General features: G+C 41.2%; 2 protein-coding genes across 2 annotated transcripts in view; one reads left to right on the plus strand and one right to left on the minus strand.

The window, feature by feature from the left end:
* Positions 1-2,698: 2,698 nt before the first annotated feature.
* dctn6 (dynactin subunit 6) lies at positions 2,699-7,161 on the minus strand. The gene is made up of 7 exons (XM_082528797.1): positions 6,849-7,161; positions 6,549-6,613; positions 6,337-6,442; positions 6,092-6,180; positions 4,174-4,221; positions 3,516-3,658; positions 2,699-3,407 (listed from the first exon to the last, which is right to left on the minus strand). Exons 1-7 carry the CDS (start codon positions 6,881-6,883, stop codon positions 3,309-3,311), a joined length of 585 nt encoding a protein of 194 aa, XP_082384923.1. The 5' UTR covers positions 6,884-7,161; the 3' UTR covers positions 2,699-3,308.
* A 2,552-nt stretch (positions 7,162-9,713) lies between these two features.
* The window catches only part of LOC309703381 (zeta-sarcoglycan-like), a 58,170-nt gene continuing 51,387 nt past the window's right edge, over positions 9,714-16,496 (plus strand). Inside the window, exon 1 of the mRNA XM_082528166.1 lies at positions 9,714-10,100. Coding sequence (XP_082384292.1) covers positions 10,062-10,100 — 39 coding nt within the window. The 5' untranslated portion in view covers positions 9,714-10,061. The remainder of the gene's footprint in view (positions 10,101-16,496) is intronic.

Genomic DNA, 16,496 nt, shown 5'->3' on the forward strand with positions numbered 1-16,496 from the left:
ACTTTTTTGAAGAAGTAACTATATAATTAAATTGCCCAACATTGGTCATTATATACTGTATTTTGCAGACACAGAGTTACAGGACTCTCTCCCAGACCACAGACTCATAATACAAGTCAGAGCTTTATATATATATATATATATATATATATATATATATATATATATATATATATATATATATAAAGAAAGAAAGAAAGAAAGAAAGAAAGAAAGTTGTGTTTTCAAAATTGGAGTTCAAGTTATTGTTTACTTACAATAGTGTTAACATGCCACACAGGTCATGAACAATTTTTTTTTTAAATTTTCATTGTATGTGGGCTAAAGCAGTTAATTAAAAGTAGTCTAACATAAATGTAAATGCTGTAATTGGATTATTTTAATAAACCAGGTAACTTGGATGGATTTGATGCTGGCGTGACCACAGTGCACACGTCTGCTGTTGCTCACAGTGGTCCAAGGGACCACTCAGGGAGTTTGTGTGTTCGCTCAGACACATGAAAAATTAGAGGGAACATTGGTTACCACTACTACTACCATGACCTACCACTACTTTCATCCCACATATACTACTAAAACTAAGCTAACTTTGGCCATGTTAGCTTAGTTGGCCTGCTAGCTTATGAGAGCTTTAATTAAAGCTATTTTCTGCAGTGCCAATCATATAAAATAATTTTACAATCACACATTTAGAAAAACATGCTTTCAAGCACATGCTGCATTGTCTGTAAATATCTTTATGTTTACTGCATTACTTGGATCTAAATGTCTCCCAAGTAAAAGTGTAGGTGTAAGCTAGCAAGCTGTGTGGTTGTAATAGCTTGCTGGTACACTGAATGGAAGTGATCCATTTATCATTCCACCAGTGCTTTCCCTGCTGTAAAGTCAAAATGTTTGCCAAGCAAAAAAGTCTCTTGGCATTAGGTGCGCATACTGAAGTGACAGTCAATAATGGTTAACCAGCATCAAGCAACACCTGCCACTGGAAAGTGGCTCAATGAATACCAGCAACATACCACCCGAGAGCAGCAGGGAATGTGACATATGCCACTGAACCAGGAGTGGCATACCACTCCACACTTTTCAACAAGGGTGTCACTTGGTGTTTAGTCATAAAATAAAGTGCTGTATGTACTGAAACCGCGTAGCCACAGTAATTCAGATTTGACCAAAAGTGCTGCACTAACCGAGTGACGCTGTAAGCCACAGAGCCAGGCAGCTAACACGGCAAAAAAGGCATGACATCCAGAGGTTGTGGGTCCCCTTGTGATGAAATTAATTATTTCTGTGGGACTGCAATGGAAATCACTGCGGCCTATAGGTCACATTTCACTTTTCGAAGGTGGACCGGACCTGGATGCAAAGGTCAGCTGTCAGAAAGCTTTTATGTCCTCCAAAAGCAACTGGTGGCCTGTTTGAACATGACGGACTACAGTGGATTAGACCAAGACTCTCTGACTCTGACTGCAAGTGCTGCTGAAAGCACCATAATAGCTCATTAAAGAGCAAGAAAACACATTCTCTCACCCTTTTTTTCATACCAATAGTTACATGTTTCCAAACAGTGCTGGCTCACATTGTTTTCCAGCAGCCTGCTCAGTATCCAGCACTGTTTTCCCATCTAAGATCTCATACTTCTCTTTGTTTAAGATAAGACATTATGGAGTGTTCAAAGAATGCTGCATATTGTAGCTAAAGCCAAATAAAGACTTGAGATTTAAAAAAAGAAAAAAGTGAATACCACTGCAATCTAGAGCAGCCCGCTTTAACAAATAAGTGGAAGCTGGATAATTCAGTTTCAGAACTGTACAGTAAGGGAGGGGTATAAATAACTGCTTCCAAATATAGCACAATATTTGAACTTCCCCTCACATTCCTGCTATGAGCTGCTATCACCATGGCCATTTTGCCTGCGTAAAGAACCCACTGCAGATTAAAGGCCACACCAGCCCCCCATGAGGTGTTTGTCACTCTCCACATCCGTGCAACTGTGCGCAGCATCTGTCTTCCTTGTCACATTAAAGTAAACTGACCGCTTCAGCAACACCCCAAAATAAAAATGAGGGTAGTGGAAAAAAAAAAAAAGAAAGCTGAAGAAGTGAGAACAGAAAAGAGCCTAGACGTGGCCCCGGCTGCACTCCGTTGTTGAAGTAATTAGCCCCCTGGTTGACGTGCACTCCTTGTGGGACTCCACCGTGACATGTTCAAATGAGTATTGGCAGTGTGCGACACCAGCTGTGGGCCTCCTGCAGGGAGCCGCTGTAGCATGCATTGAGCACGACACCAGCCCTTTAGACTCCGAAGAGCATGAGCAGTGGCCTTGAGCTTGTTTTACAGCTAAAGGAAGCAACTGTAAACTGTGACTTCTGAACTTTTTATGTCAGGTGATTCAGGCGGTGATGCTCTACTGACTGTCCACCAAACACACACACACACACATTCAAATCTGTGTCTGTGCTACAGATGGGCTCAGCAACTCTAAAAGGGGGCTTAGACACGATGAGGGGAGGGCAGCCAGGCATTAATCAGACCCATTCTGCAGCAGAAATTGAACCACACCCGCTCTGTGTGGAATTCCCACTCTACCCACCCACAGCACCAATTTGGTAACCCCTGGTGGGAGGACACATGACTGGCAACACCAACATATCCAAGAAAGGGGGCTGCCACACCCATCCTTATCTTTTCAAGGCCTCACTTTTGCTCAGTGATCGCATTTATTAAATCATAAACGAGTCACAGCCAAATCACGCTTCATTTGAAAGGATTATATTTAACCACACACAAACTCGATCGTGTGAGTATTATTTCTAGAACACACACAAAAAAGATATTTTTAGTCGTGTTATTTAAGAACGCTGCTTTAATTGGATATTTTGCATCACCTGATGAAACAAAGGCTTCGTAGCCAAGAGCTGCTCAACAGTTCCTCCTAGTGGTCGAATAATATTATTAAAAAAACTGAGCTTGAAAGGAAACCTATTTGAATCTTTACTGCATTATTTATGCCATTTTATTGGAACATTTATAAACATAGATGAGACACATTAGCATAAACAGACATGATAAATTTGAGATTTCAGGTCCAAAGTAGATCATAAATAGTCACAATATTGATCTAAAAAGCGAAAGTGCACGTGGTTGTTTTCGTTGGATCCGTGAAGACGGGCATGGAGAATCAGAATCAGACAGCGAAATGCTGAAGTGTAAGATAAGTACACATGAATTCAAGTGAAGTGCACGAGTGTAAGGTGTCTGTGTGTGGAGGTGCTTGGGACTGCAGGAGGTTTCAGTCCTCTGGATTCTCATTAGTTTCTTACAGGCGTGCCGTTTCCTTTCACCGTTTTCTTCAGGTGGTGGTAGTTGGGCAGGATCTTCATGAGGAAGTCCAGCTGCAGAGTCTGAGGCTATGTGATTAAAAAATAAATTAAAAATCATCCCAGGTTATTACAAATGTGCCTACAAGCCAGCAGAACCTGGAGGATCGCAGACAAGCATCAGCGTGAAGCACTGACCTGTGGCTTTTCACTCTGCACACGCCTGATGCAGTTTGATCCGTAGACGACTGTGTTCTCCGGCACGACCTCGCACGTGTTGATTTGACAGCACGCGCCGACGATGCAGCCGCTGGTCAGGATCACGTTTCTCCCGAGATCAGCTGGGAATGAACATTACAAAAACACACTGTCAAAAATATGAAAACTGGGCTCACTGTAAAACCATATTTACATGTGAGTTTTAGTGGTTTTTGTAGATTTAAGTAAAGACATGTGAACAAACAATGTGTCTTTGTGACAGGCTGCTAGTAACATAGTACCTAATGATGCGTTGTTGCAATCTTTGCTAGGTTTTCCATTATGTGTTGTGACACTGTCAAATACAAAGTTCATCTCTGAGCAAAGTGACTTTCTGCTTGAATGATTTATAGGTTGGTAGTGAGTGGCTTTAAAAGACAAATGAAAATGGTTAGGTACAAGGACTGGACTGGAAATGGGTGAAAAGGCAGCCAGTATCCAAAGAGAAATTTTAAAAGACCTTCAGAAAGCCTGGAGAATTATTGCTCAAGAGCACTTTAAAACATTGTAAGAAAGTCTGGATCCTTGGAAGCAAAATATCAAGAACTCAGGGTGGGGTCAAGACTCAAGTTTTTTCTAATGTTAATGCAGTACTTACCCTTGGACTCAATCACATTGTTGTCTCCAATTTTCAAAGCTTGAGAGACTGTGTCAGACTTGTCAAGGACTTCAACCAGTACATCAGGGGAATGAAACAACTGATATGTAATCAAAAGATATTGCATACTGACTTATATTGCTGTTTTCATACGTGCTTTCCCTTATTTTCTGTCATATATATTGTTACAGTTGTGAGTAAACATGGACAAATACTAAATACTAAAGTCAGCGTATGTACAAGTAATCCCTGTGACCACTGAACTCGTTTTCTACTCTGTACAATGTCATAGCGAATGGATAGCTCAAAAATAGTCATCTCAGGCACACAGCTCTAGCTGTGACCACAGAAGCTCCACCCACCAGCCATTCAATCCTTCTGTTTGATAGGGACAGCCAATCACAAGGAAGTTGTCTTAATATGATGGTTCTTAAAATTTTTCCACAATGTCCGCTTTGGAAGCCAAAAGTTTGATTTTTTTTTAGGTTTTTTGTTTTGTTTTGTTTTTTTTACAATAAACAATAAAATAACAAAGATCCAAGATAAGTTTGAATGTGATGTGATGCAGTATGTTAAAAACTAGCCAAAAATGCATACCAAGGATCCCAGCTGAGCACAATTACAAAGAAGCGATGACACAGTGATGAATAATCAGACTTTCCCATATTTGAAATGTTTGTTATCTTAACTTCACTGTCTTCAAACATTCTCAAAACTATGTCAAAAAGAAAGTTGTTTATTTAACAGTTTGTGGGGCATAAACTGCAACTAAACATGGCACTACTTTGTCCTAAACCTCTCGGGCGTGAGAGGAAAATCCCTGCTCAGCACAGGGGTGCGACTCGGCCAGTCAGCCAACAAAAATTGCTCCCTTTGGCACTGCTGGTAACTTTTCCGTCTTTAGCCTGAGGCGATGACGCTGTGTGAGTTGTGATCATTGGTTTCCTGTAAACCTGGTGGAGTTTTTAATCAGAGATTAAATCATTTACGAATGTGCTGCTATGACTGAGTATTTTTCTACTAAATCACCGTCTTTCAAAGAATTGCCACAGTTTGACATATTCGAGTTAAAAATTCATAAAAAATAAACAAAGAGAAATTGATTAAAACTGCTTATTGGCATGGTAACCTACATGTTTTTAAATTACCGGAAGCAAAACCGTTTTCACACGCTGTGCCAAAAAAAGAAAGAAAAAAAAAAGTGGCCTCCTATTTCTTAACTAACCCTTCATAAAACAGTTCATGTCACATTCAAATCATGTCCTCCAAATCAAATGAGTCTCTCACAAGGAGGCCTGCACCACATGTTTGAAAACAGCTGGGTTGAGTGGATGAATTTAGAGGCAGCACAGTTACTTTTAGAATAGTTACTAGAACAGTTACTTTTTAGAATATAATAGGAGTGTGGAGTAGATAGAAATGAGCATTAAGGAATTGCACTGTACTGTATGTATATAGTATGTGATGAGCAAGTCAAAGCCTGTTAGTGCTCTCTGGTGGACAAACTCTATATGGACAACAATATTCCCAAATGAGAAAAAGCATTTAACTTATAAAGCAACAACAACAAAATTTAAATGATAATTTAAAAAAATAATAATAATACAAAAATCAGGATTGTATATATTTATTTAATAGGCTAATAATTATAGAGGGCCACGAGTGCCAAAATGAATCAAACAAATACATCATTAAATGTGTCATTAAATCATTAAATTGGAAACAAACACAAATAATTAATTAAATGTATTATATTAATTGATATATGATTAATGATTCATGTATTTAATTAATTATTAATTTCCATTTTAATTAATTAACCACACATTTAATTAAATGATTCATTACGTATTTATTTAATTATTTTTGGCATCCGTGGGCCTACATAAATAATGGCTATTGTTACAGCAAAGGATACCACATCCAACTTCAAACACATTGTTAGTCCCGATTGTCATGGCCTTTGGCTCGACTCCCTCCGAGTCTGGCATTATATTCTCTGGATAACTATTAAGAGACATTAAAGGGATGTAAGCGTGCATGAAAATGATCACTCAGGAAAAAATAAATTTAAAAAAATAAAAATAAAAGCGAATAAATAAATAAATAAATAAATAAATAAATAAATAAATAAATAAAAGTCACACATCACCTATGGGTTACCTGTTAATGATAAGCGCCTGCTCCTCTATTAGATTCCCCTCTCCGATGATTATAGGCCCTGCTTCTGCTATGATCCGCGCTTTTGGGTGGACCACTGTTCTAGCGCCTGTGAATGAAGAAGAACTGGATTTACATGGAGCTTAAAGCAGCCGCTGTAGATTTCTTTATTCTTTCTTTTTATTTTGAAGGTAGTAATAATATAAAAGACTCACCGATAGTCACATCTCCTCTTATTTCGCTTTCAACACACACAACGGCTCCAGCGGCGATTTTAGCACTGCAGGAAAACACGCACAGACACACACAGATATACCGAGATCATCATTCAAATAAACGAGGACTACACGACAGCGAGAATAAGCAGCACATATAGATCATCGCCTGGCTGCTACAGTGTCAGCCAGTGCAATACATGGAGAATATGATTGAACATTTTAATTTCCTGACATCTGTCATTGCTTCAAAATACGCCACGCACGGTGCAGTGCAGGTTGGAAAGCAGGGGGGTCTACCTTTTCTGTGCCATTAGTTGCTTAGCGTCGGACATCTTCGTGATGAAGAATGAATTGATCCACGGTCGATTATTTATCCTTCAACTGGGGAGCTCTTGGGTTGATTGCATCTGTCTGGCTGGAACATGGTTTCCCCCCTCTGCTGGGACTCCAACGCTAAAAACGAGGTGCACGAAGTGCAGATTGCAACTTAAGCGACGCACAGTCTAAATTATCTGTGATTTCAAGCCCAGTTTAATGAGCACCAGAAGTTTGTTTGTGTTTTTACACACTCACGCTGACATAAAGATCGCCTCCTTTTTGCTGCACTGTCGGTGTGCCTCCTGCAGGGTGCAACAATCACCAACTTTTGGGAGCTGATGGAGCTGTACAGTGAGCCAGTGACATTGATGCCTTTAACTAACAGAGAGGAAACTCTGTGCTGACCTGCTTGTTCATTTAGTGTCAAATACTCTCACATTTTTGTGTCTACTGATTTCTCCCGGAGAGCGTAGGCTTTTTCAGAATAATCCAATTTCTGCCTTTGGATTGTCCGTTAAGTGGGATTTATATTTTGTAAAGTCAACCGGAGTTCACTAGGAATAAACCGGAAATTGAACAATGTGTTATTTTCAGATTAAAACGATCTACTTTGCCATGTTTAAAACAAGCTCAGTTCAATTTTCTAGTCATTACAAAGTGCATCTGATGTTTGTTATGTCCCCCTATTATTATTATAATTGCTATTATTATTATTATTATTATTATTATTATTATTATTATTATTATTATTATGAGAACTTGACTCGTCTTGTTAGGTCTCTTCGGGCTTCTTCAGTTCAAAAAATAGATTTGTTAGGAAATGTCATGTATTTAACCCCTTGTGGGTGTTGTGCCCTTTGGAGGTGGTCTTGAAGTCTGTGGACCCACTCTTAATCGTGTGAGTCGTCCAATGAATGTAATTAAAAAGGCTTGGGTCATCATTGTGCCCTATACTCAGTGTTGGGGAGTAACGGAATACATGTACCGCCGTTACGTATTTAAAATACAAAATATGAGTAACTGTATTCCGTTACAGTTACCGTTTAAAAAGGTGGTATTCAGAATACAGTTACTTTGTTGAAATAAATGGATTACACTGCGGTACTTTCCTGTTTCATATTGTCGCGGGTCAGGACTGTTTGGGTTTTGTTTGACAGCTGTGTTCTGTTGTTCCAGGCGGCAGCGTTACGGTTGCCATGGTTACAGGGCGACGCTCTCTCTCTCTCTCTGCGACTGTGTGTTTCCTGGGTGAGAGAGCGCCTTTTCGTTGTTGTTGTGCTAAGCTAACAGGCAGAATGCTACAAGCATAGCTTCGGTGTTCGCTGTTTGCGTTCGGTGTGAACACACCGTAAAGAATGTAGCATCATGGGCAGTGTAGTTCGTGTTGCAGGGAGAATGGACTGCCATACACGTTATGGGTCTGTGAGCGCGAGGAGGGAGAAAAAGGGGAGTGGAAAGGTACGAGTTGTCATCAAGGAAAAACGGGAGCTGGAAGCATCTAAATATAATAATAACCACTTCAGCCAAGAAGAGTGCCTGACGAGCCCAGTTGTAAGTAAGCTATTAAGACTCGACTGTACACCGTGTTCGTGTTTTCCTCCGAAAACAATAAGTTCCGTTGGCGCAGTCTTTCAACGCCTCTCTCTGTCTCTCGCAAGAAAAGTTGACCCACACAACAAAGTAAAGCTATTTTTCGGCTACGAGCCGACAGGGACCCCGCCGTATTAGTCAGAGGTCCCTCTACTACAGTTCGGAGTCGCGGACCTTCAGTAATATTAATAAATCACACAGCAATAGTACATTCACGTAGTTGTAAACAGCATGATAATATATTAAGTAATCCAAAGTATTCAGAATACGTTACTGTCATTGAGTAACGTAACGGAATACGTTACAGAATACATTTTGGGGCATGTAATCTGTATTCTGTAATGGAATACATTTTAAAAGTAACCTTCCCAACACTGCCTATACTATTATGCGACCTAATGAGGTCATCTGAGGCAAAGTGTGAGTGGGGGTTGAAGGGATTTCAAGATGGCATTGTGGGTGGCTGACAGCTTTCGTCATAAGCCATGATCTCCTTTTGATGATGGTCCTTTACAGTGGACATAAATAGCCTCCTTTACCCCTTTTTCAAGACACATGTCTTCTCAGTCCAAAATGTGAACATTGACATCCTTGAAAGACTGACCTTTATACTTTAAGTGCTGGTGTATTGTTGTAAAGCAGATACTTTCAGCCAGAGGTTTCTTCCTCTTAAAAGGGAGTTTTTCCTTCCCAATGTTGCCTGTGGCTGCTGGGGTTTCTCTCTATATTTTTTAGGCTCTTTACCACACATTGAGGTGACTAAGTTGAACACACCCACATTTTGATGAATGCATCAGAGAGAAACTTGGGGTTCAGTGTCTTTTCCGAGGATACTCTGACATGCCAGGGATCAAACCACCAACCTTCCAAGATGACCTGCTCTGTCTCCTGAACTAGAACCAGGACCACCCAACAAAGGACGTAGGAGAAGGAGCTTTCAGTGGGGAGGAAAAGAGGAAGACCTCAGAGGAGGCTCATGTATGTAGTAAAGGAGGACATGCAGACGGTTAGTGTGATAGAGGAGGATGCTAGGAATGATGGGGACTGCTAAATGGAGCAACTAAAGAAGATGAAGAAGAAGGTGGTCACTTCTGTATACAGATTAATTTAAAGTAAATAAAAACTCTTGTAACAACAAACAGCATGTTGACTACTGTGGGTTTCCCTTCTTGAGCGGCGCTGAATAAGCGACATCATTTTCCGACCTTTATTTTGAAGTTAAGCAGCGGAAGTCCAGCTGGTTATTCCGTCATACTTGTCGGCTGTTGAGTTTTGAAGGAGAGCGAAGCGTGTCAAAGCGAGCTGCGAAGGGGGAGCGCGCAAGTCGGAGTACATTAATTAGACCGCAGCTCGTTTGAACACCGGCTTCCGTACACAATACAGCTTAAACACAACTTAAGTGTACCGTTAATATATACATTAAAAAAAAAACAGCCTTCCTGAAACAGCAGGTATATTTTTTTTATGCCGCTTCATTTCTCTCTTGTTCTTTCTCTAATGAGAGTGAAGAAGTGGGTCTAGCGGCGCGGCGGGGGAGCTGAATTTCACGCGTTCGCCTCAACTTTGTGGAAATATGTGAAGTGTGATAAATGCCACTGGAAAATGGAGCAGTCGGCTACTCTGGACATAGAGACTCTGAAGGTAAGCCCGTCACAGTGGAAAAAACACCTTTTTTAGTCTTCGTTTTAATTGGAACCGCGCACGTGCACAGGTGGCATTAACCATAGCTTAAGGCGCATGTCCAGTTTGGCAGCATTAAAGGGGTTTCAGGCGTGTTCTGGCCGGCAGGAGGACACCTGTGGATGCCTGTGACATTTTTATCAACGTGGATGATGTTGTTCGTTTTAAATGCAGCAGCTCAAACTCGCGCAGAGTCCTCTCTGCAACAGGTGCGCCCTCCGGCTTCAAGTGTTCCTGTTAAAGAAAAAAACTCCCAGCTAATTAAAGATGAATGGAAAGTGTCTGCTTCTCTCTACAGGCAGTAGTGTGATTAATAACAACTGACCAGCGCTCAGGCACTTCAAGAAGCCTGTCTGCATGGACTCCTTCACACATCTCCCCCTGCTCCTCCTCATCCCCCTCTTCCTTTGCACTACACCTCATATTGTATGCATCCTGCTCTTCAAGAATCACTGTAATGTGACAGCCTATGAATATTCTGCTGCTATGCTTTCTCATTATTATTCCAGCCTAGCAGTGGAGGCAGTAACCTCTGGGTACAGTATGTGCATCTTGTCAGTTCTGCAGCCCCCCCCCCCCTCCAAAGAAAAAAAAAAGAAGCTACTCTGAAGCCCATCACCCGGTGGCTGGGTGACTCTTATCAGTCGAGAAACCCCTCCTGCCCCGCTCAGAGTCCGTCCTGCAACTTTTCCTTTCACCATTTCCTCCCCGTTTCCTGCGAAGGCTGTGCTCCGTTGAATCCTCTGAATTGACACTGTGTTATCTAATTAAAACAGAGGCTTTGTTCGGGGTGCTTTGTGACAGTATTTCTGTTGATAACGCTGCGCTCAGTCTGGCACTTCACCCTACCCCTGCCCCCAGTGCGTTCCTCTGATGAATGCAAATGATGACTACGGGGTGCTGTCCAAAATGGCCCCGTTGGCTCTCGAAGGATTTGCCAGGGATTAGCAGGGAAAGCTAGTTTACTGTGGAGAAGTGTGTGCCTGTTTACATCAGCAGTTTGTCGACTGTCTCGCACACCATCACTACCACGTTCCAACCTCCCCAGAGCTGCTGAAGAGACTTCACACCAGCTCTCGACTGTAATTAACGATGCGAGGGTCAGAAGGTATCGTCGGCCACATGATAGGTGAGCCACGGCCGGCCTGCCCATGTTGCCACAGCGTCCTTGAGTAAGGCCCAAATTGCTCCCCGAGGCAGCTGCCGTTTGTGTGCGCAAGGAAAACACATTGTGAAAACACTCTGTAAGAACCCATCTACCTCTCAAAGGCTCTGTATAAGTGCAGGCAATTTGCCATTTGAGGGAAGTGTCTTCAAAAGCAGAAAGGAAACTCGCCCCCAGCCCCCTACCCAAATGGCATCTTCAAACAGCCTGTGATGTGATGCTCACTCTTGGTGCCTGTGAGTGCTCCGACTGAACAGCTGCGACCTTTTGTTGCGCTGGGCTTATTGGAGATCTTTGATCCCCGCTGGTCTCGTACTTACAGTAGAGTTACCTTGTTGCTTTGACTTTTTAAGGAAGCGCGCGCCCGTCCATCGATTTGCCTAGAAAGGGCAACCAAACCGCAGAAGATGAACCCACTGACAAACTATTGTATCTCCTGCAGAGATGAAGGAGCTGCAAAAATTGGATTTCGCGTACAAGTGGAATGACTATTGACAGCAGCACCACCCTACCCACCCCTCGCACCCAAGTGCTTGATTGTCACATCAACAAAATGTGAGAGAGTAACGTCGATGCGGCGAGCTTGGCTTTGAGGAGCGTAATTGGCTTTCCCGCTTACAGTCGTGTATTCAGGCTCAACTGTGCGACCCTTTTGATTGAACTTTCTGTCAAAATAAAAGCCCAAAGAACTGAAATAAATAGGTGCTTTAATACTGTGTGTCAGACTTGGAGCTAGATCGTGTCCATCTATTTTCCGTGCTGCTGCCTCAGCGATTGTGCAGCGATCGCACGCGGGATGGACGCGTACGAGCTTTCCAGTCATTAGTGCGTCTCAAATGTTTTCTTACCTCCAGCTGAGGCAGCCCTGTGGGACTCCAGTGGCACCGCTGAGCGAGAGAGCGCTCGCCGATTTGCTGATTAACATTATCAAGCATTAATAACGTCTCATTTTCTTTCATTAGGGGCTTCTCAGCTGTATTTTGCTGCCTCTGCAGCATGTCGTGCATTTGATCAAAGCAGCGTGTAGAGTATCACCCTCTGTGCTAATTGCTGAAGATGAGGCACGCCAGCAGTGGGAAGGGACTGCTGGGTAATTGCTGGCTTTGGATCCAGCTTTAAGGTCTGTAGTGAAAGCAGGACCTAGTCCCACCCTCGAGGCGAAAAGTAAAGTGACAGATTCAGATCTCAGCACAAACTTAAATGGGATTGATGAAGAGGCATGTGCAAGGATAACTTTGGTTGTGCAACAAATCCACGCGGATGTTTCCAGCACACTGTTTCATCTACAGAGATAGCAGCTTTTTGGCCTTTTGTACCTCAGAGAAGCTAGTTTCTGTGTAGGCGTTTACTTCCTATGAATAGAACCTGCATGTAAAACAGGTTGTAGATGGTAAACCATCTGAGAGGATTTCAGACCCACCTGTTCACGATAATTCGTTGACATTTGTCTTGAGTGCTGTAGAACATATTTCGATGATTTCAGCACTGATAGCTCTGTTAAATTACATACAAATACAAATCGGTACCTACAGATTTTAGCCGTCAGATTAAAATCATTCTCAGACCTGCAATTGTGAACACAAACGTATGGTTGTTGTCAGTGGTGTAAAGCTTAATTGTTTATTTTCAGAAGACTCTAAAGCTTCGAGTCTCATTTTGGTTAAACTACATGAATACTCAACAATGGTCAGATTATTTTTACTTTAAAGCAGTTCTTGTGACCTGTGCAAAATTTAAAAGGTCATTATTATTATTATTATTATTATTAACAATAATAATAATAATAAATCCTTTATTTAAATTCGTGTGATCTCTTTTTTAAGAATGACCTCTGTGCAACATATTATAACGACACATGCTTCATCACAAATTTACACACGTACAAGAGTAGTTGTTGCGCGTGGGGGATCGATACAGCATATAGTGTTGTGACATGTTGCATGGTGATTATGTGTCGATACAGGGTGACCAAATTTAAAATATTTATTAAATAAATTAAAATCCTCTGGGAATAATACGAACTAGAGGGATCATCCCATGCACCACCATCCTGTTATAATGTTAGCTGAGCAAAATTACATTAAATTGGCTCAACCGAAAATCCGTCCAACACTGGGTACACTTAGTTTGACAAAGCTGCCTAATTCAGACAAAGCTGATGGAGGAGTTGCACCAGTAAAAATAGGAAGGCATCATCGTTCATCTACATCTAAAAACAAGAACCAGTGTCTGCCTGGTGATTGTATTGAATTTCAATTGTGACCGCTTTTGGTGACAGGGTGATGGCACAGGTCGCCTGATAGGAGACAGCTTGTCTGCAGGCAGTCACAGTCTGACTTGGACTGACTGCAGTCACTCTCAGATTGTCAAAGGGTTGCAAATAACTGTTGTCTAATTTACAAACAGATTGCCATCAGTCTGAAAGAGTCTTTGTCGATGAGCACAACCTGAGGGGACTCAGCTCGTTGCCAGCTGCTTGTACTCTGGTTATATTCCTGTAGAACAGGAAGGCTGATGAGGGCAAATGTCATAGTTAATTGTGAGTTTACGTATATGTGATGTTTGGTGCTTTATCACAGTTAATTGTTGTGTTATTAGAAAAAGGCTGCATGTAATTGCCAGCTTGACCCCCAGTCAATCACAGACTGATATACGTGATAACAGGAATTGTATTTTTGATCTAATTTTTCAGTAAAAAAAAAAAAAAAATACAATTAATAATTAAAAAATCAACAACTTTATCTCAGTGGATACAGCATATATTGGCAAAGATTAAGTTTAAGCACATAATTTAGAGTGGAAAATTGTTATAAATCACAATATATGTCGTTGCAGTACTAAAAATCTGAGTAATATTGCATCGTGGGGTTTCTGGTGATTATCCTGTCTTATGGTTGCCAGTGAATAGTGTCAGCAGGTAAACAGGTGGCCTTTGTAGTACAGACTTTTAAACAAGTCGTAATTCCAACACAGAATCAAGAGGCTTTGAAGTGGATGTAGACGCAGGCATATAAACTAGATGTAGAAAGAAAATACTTTGATGAATTGCCAAATGCACTTGAATGGCCATTAAGATATCTGGGTTTGCCTAAAATGTAGACTTAAATCTTCAGTAGTTTTTGCTTAAACCCAACCTATGTATCAACTGATATTAGCTATTAGCTAGATGTATCGGTATCAGTTTCTATAACAGCTCATAAATTAAAGTTTAGAAAAGTAAAGAAGAGATGGAGGAAACACCCTTCAACAATGGTATCAGTGTTGATGTTGCCTGCTTTTTCCACTAGAGGTCACTCTGCAATTTCTCTGTTGTCAACACGTGTTTGAAACAACACAAACACAACATCCGAGTGGAGTTGGGCAAGAGTAAACGAGTAATCCACAACTTGTTGGTACAATAAAACATTAAAGTTTATAGTTTTCTCTTACTAAGGACTCATAAATAACTGCACCTAACAAATGTCAGAGATTTGCTTTGTCCGAAAGAAAAAATATATTAAAATAGATTTCTAAATCACCAAATGTCAATGAGGGGCTTAAATGCCCCGTTTCGGCTCTACTTTTACCTTCTTTCTAATTGCACAACTTGTGATATTCTGGGCCCATCATTAAAAAACTGAGAATTAGAGCAGTTCTATTTGTTATCAGTGTTTTCTTCTTAAAAGTCACTGTTGTTTCTTACACTTTGATGCAATTGGACATCTTCATCGGTCCAGGCGTGCGTGTTTGTGAGCGTCAGCTGTGACCAGCATGCTGAAATGACAAATTGACAAAGTGCCAGCCACTATGCACTCCTCCATTAGCTCTATGAATAACCAAGCTTTAGGAGGCAAGAGTGGACCAGGGTAATATATGCATTAAAAACCCTTGCAAAGAAATCACAGGATCTGCTAGCATTGGGAACAGTGGGTTGCCATAGAAATTACAAGTGCTGAAGTTTCCCCTAGCAACAGTGGATTGAAAATAGACTAAAAGTGTCCAGCAGGGCCATGGCTGTAGGCTAAAAGATTGGTTGGAAATAGTTTTTTTTTTTTTCTTGGAGTTATTAATGTTGATAGGTCCTCTTGGATACCAGTTGTGTAAAGATCTCATGATAATTTTGAGGGTTCAGTAGCTCAGGTCAGTTTTGTGTAAACATCTTCCAGTGTTGTGAAAAGTTGTGGCTGTGAAAATGACTTGCATGACTACACAGAGAGTTGATTTTATGCCTCTGTGTAAGCACCTCTCATAGTGTTCTTGTCCCTCAGCTGTATTGCTGGTTAAATTGGAATCACTGACATTTCTAGGCCAGCGATATGGGTCATTTGTATTTGCTGCTAAGTCGCAACATCCATTTGTGAGACATCTGCCAGCACCAGCAGATGTGACCCAAACTATCCATCCATGGAAACAATCACTTGAAGAGTGGATTAGGTTGTTTAACAGCAGAAAGCTTGTGGGAGTCTTCTTTTAGATGCCGTGTTTGCAGCGAGGTATGCTGCTATTTGCAGGTATTAGTATTTTCTTCAAGGCTTAGCTGTCCTATGTTTGAATGGCTTTTTTTTTTTTTTTTTTTTTTTTTTTTTAAAGGATCCATCACAGCAGTTAATGGCTATTTTAATTATTGAATGAGCTGTCAACATAGAAAAGGGGGTTTATTGTACTACATAGGGTGACAATGGTGGGTGCTGGGCTCAGTCTGAAGTATGACTTCAAACTGCTCTAAAGGTTGTTTTTTTTTCCAGAGCAAAATAATGGTGCCAACATGGAAGTGGCAGAAATTGCAGTTTCTCTTGGTCAGGCGTGTCAAACATAAGGCCCGGGGACCAGAATTGGCTTGGCAAAGGTTACGTCCACACTAGCCCGAATAGATTTGAAAAAACGGCGTTTTTGTCGGAAAACGCTCCACGTCCCCCTAGCGTTTTCAGCCAGAGTTGTGCGTCCACATTGAAATGGCCGAAAATGCTTACGTTCTAGTACTGCGCATGCGCGAAACGCATTTCTGTCTGCCGTTTATTTACTTTCCGGCTCTTTGAAACGTCGCGGCAAAATGTTGAGCAAAAGCACCGAGTTTTTTAAATATACTGTTGGTGTTTTTATAGACTTAAAAAAGGTGTTTGATACAATTGATCATTCTATATTAATAAATAAACTAGAGAGATATGGCATAAGAGGGATAGCATACAAGTGGATGAAAAGTTACCTGGATGACA

Source organism: Aulonocara stuartgranti (genome assembly GCF_965226115.1).
Source record: "Aulonocara stuartgranti genome assembly, chromosome: 3".
Lineage (NCBI taxonomy): Eukaryota > Metazoa > Chordata > Actinopteri > Cichliformes > Cichlidae > Aulonocara > Aulonocara stuartgranti.

Bases quoted from the DNA above. Each gene is read 5' to 3' on its own strand.
- dctn6 (XM_082528797.1), bottom strand. From the start codon at position 6,883: ATGTCCGACGCTAAGCAACTAATGGCACAGAAAAG. The intron at 6,614-6,848 runs GTAGACCCCCCT...GTTTTCCTGCAG, and splicing joins CAACTAATGGCACAGAAAAG to TGCTAAAATCGCCGCTGGAG. The intron at 6,181-6,336 runs GTAACCCATAGG...GTCTCTTAATAG, and splicing joins CAGGCGCTTATCATTAACAG to TTATCCAGAGAATATAATGC.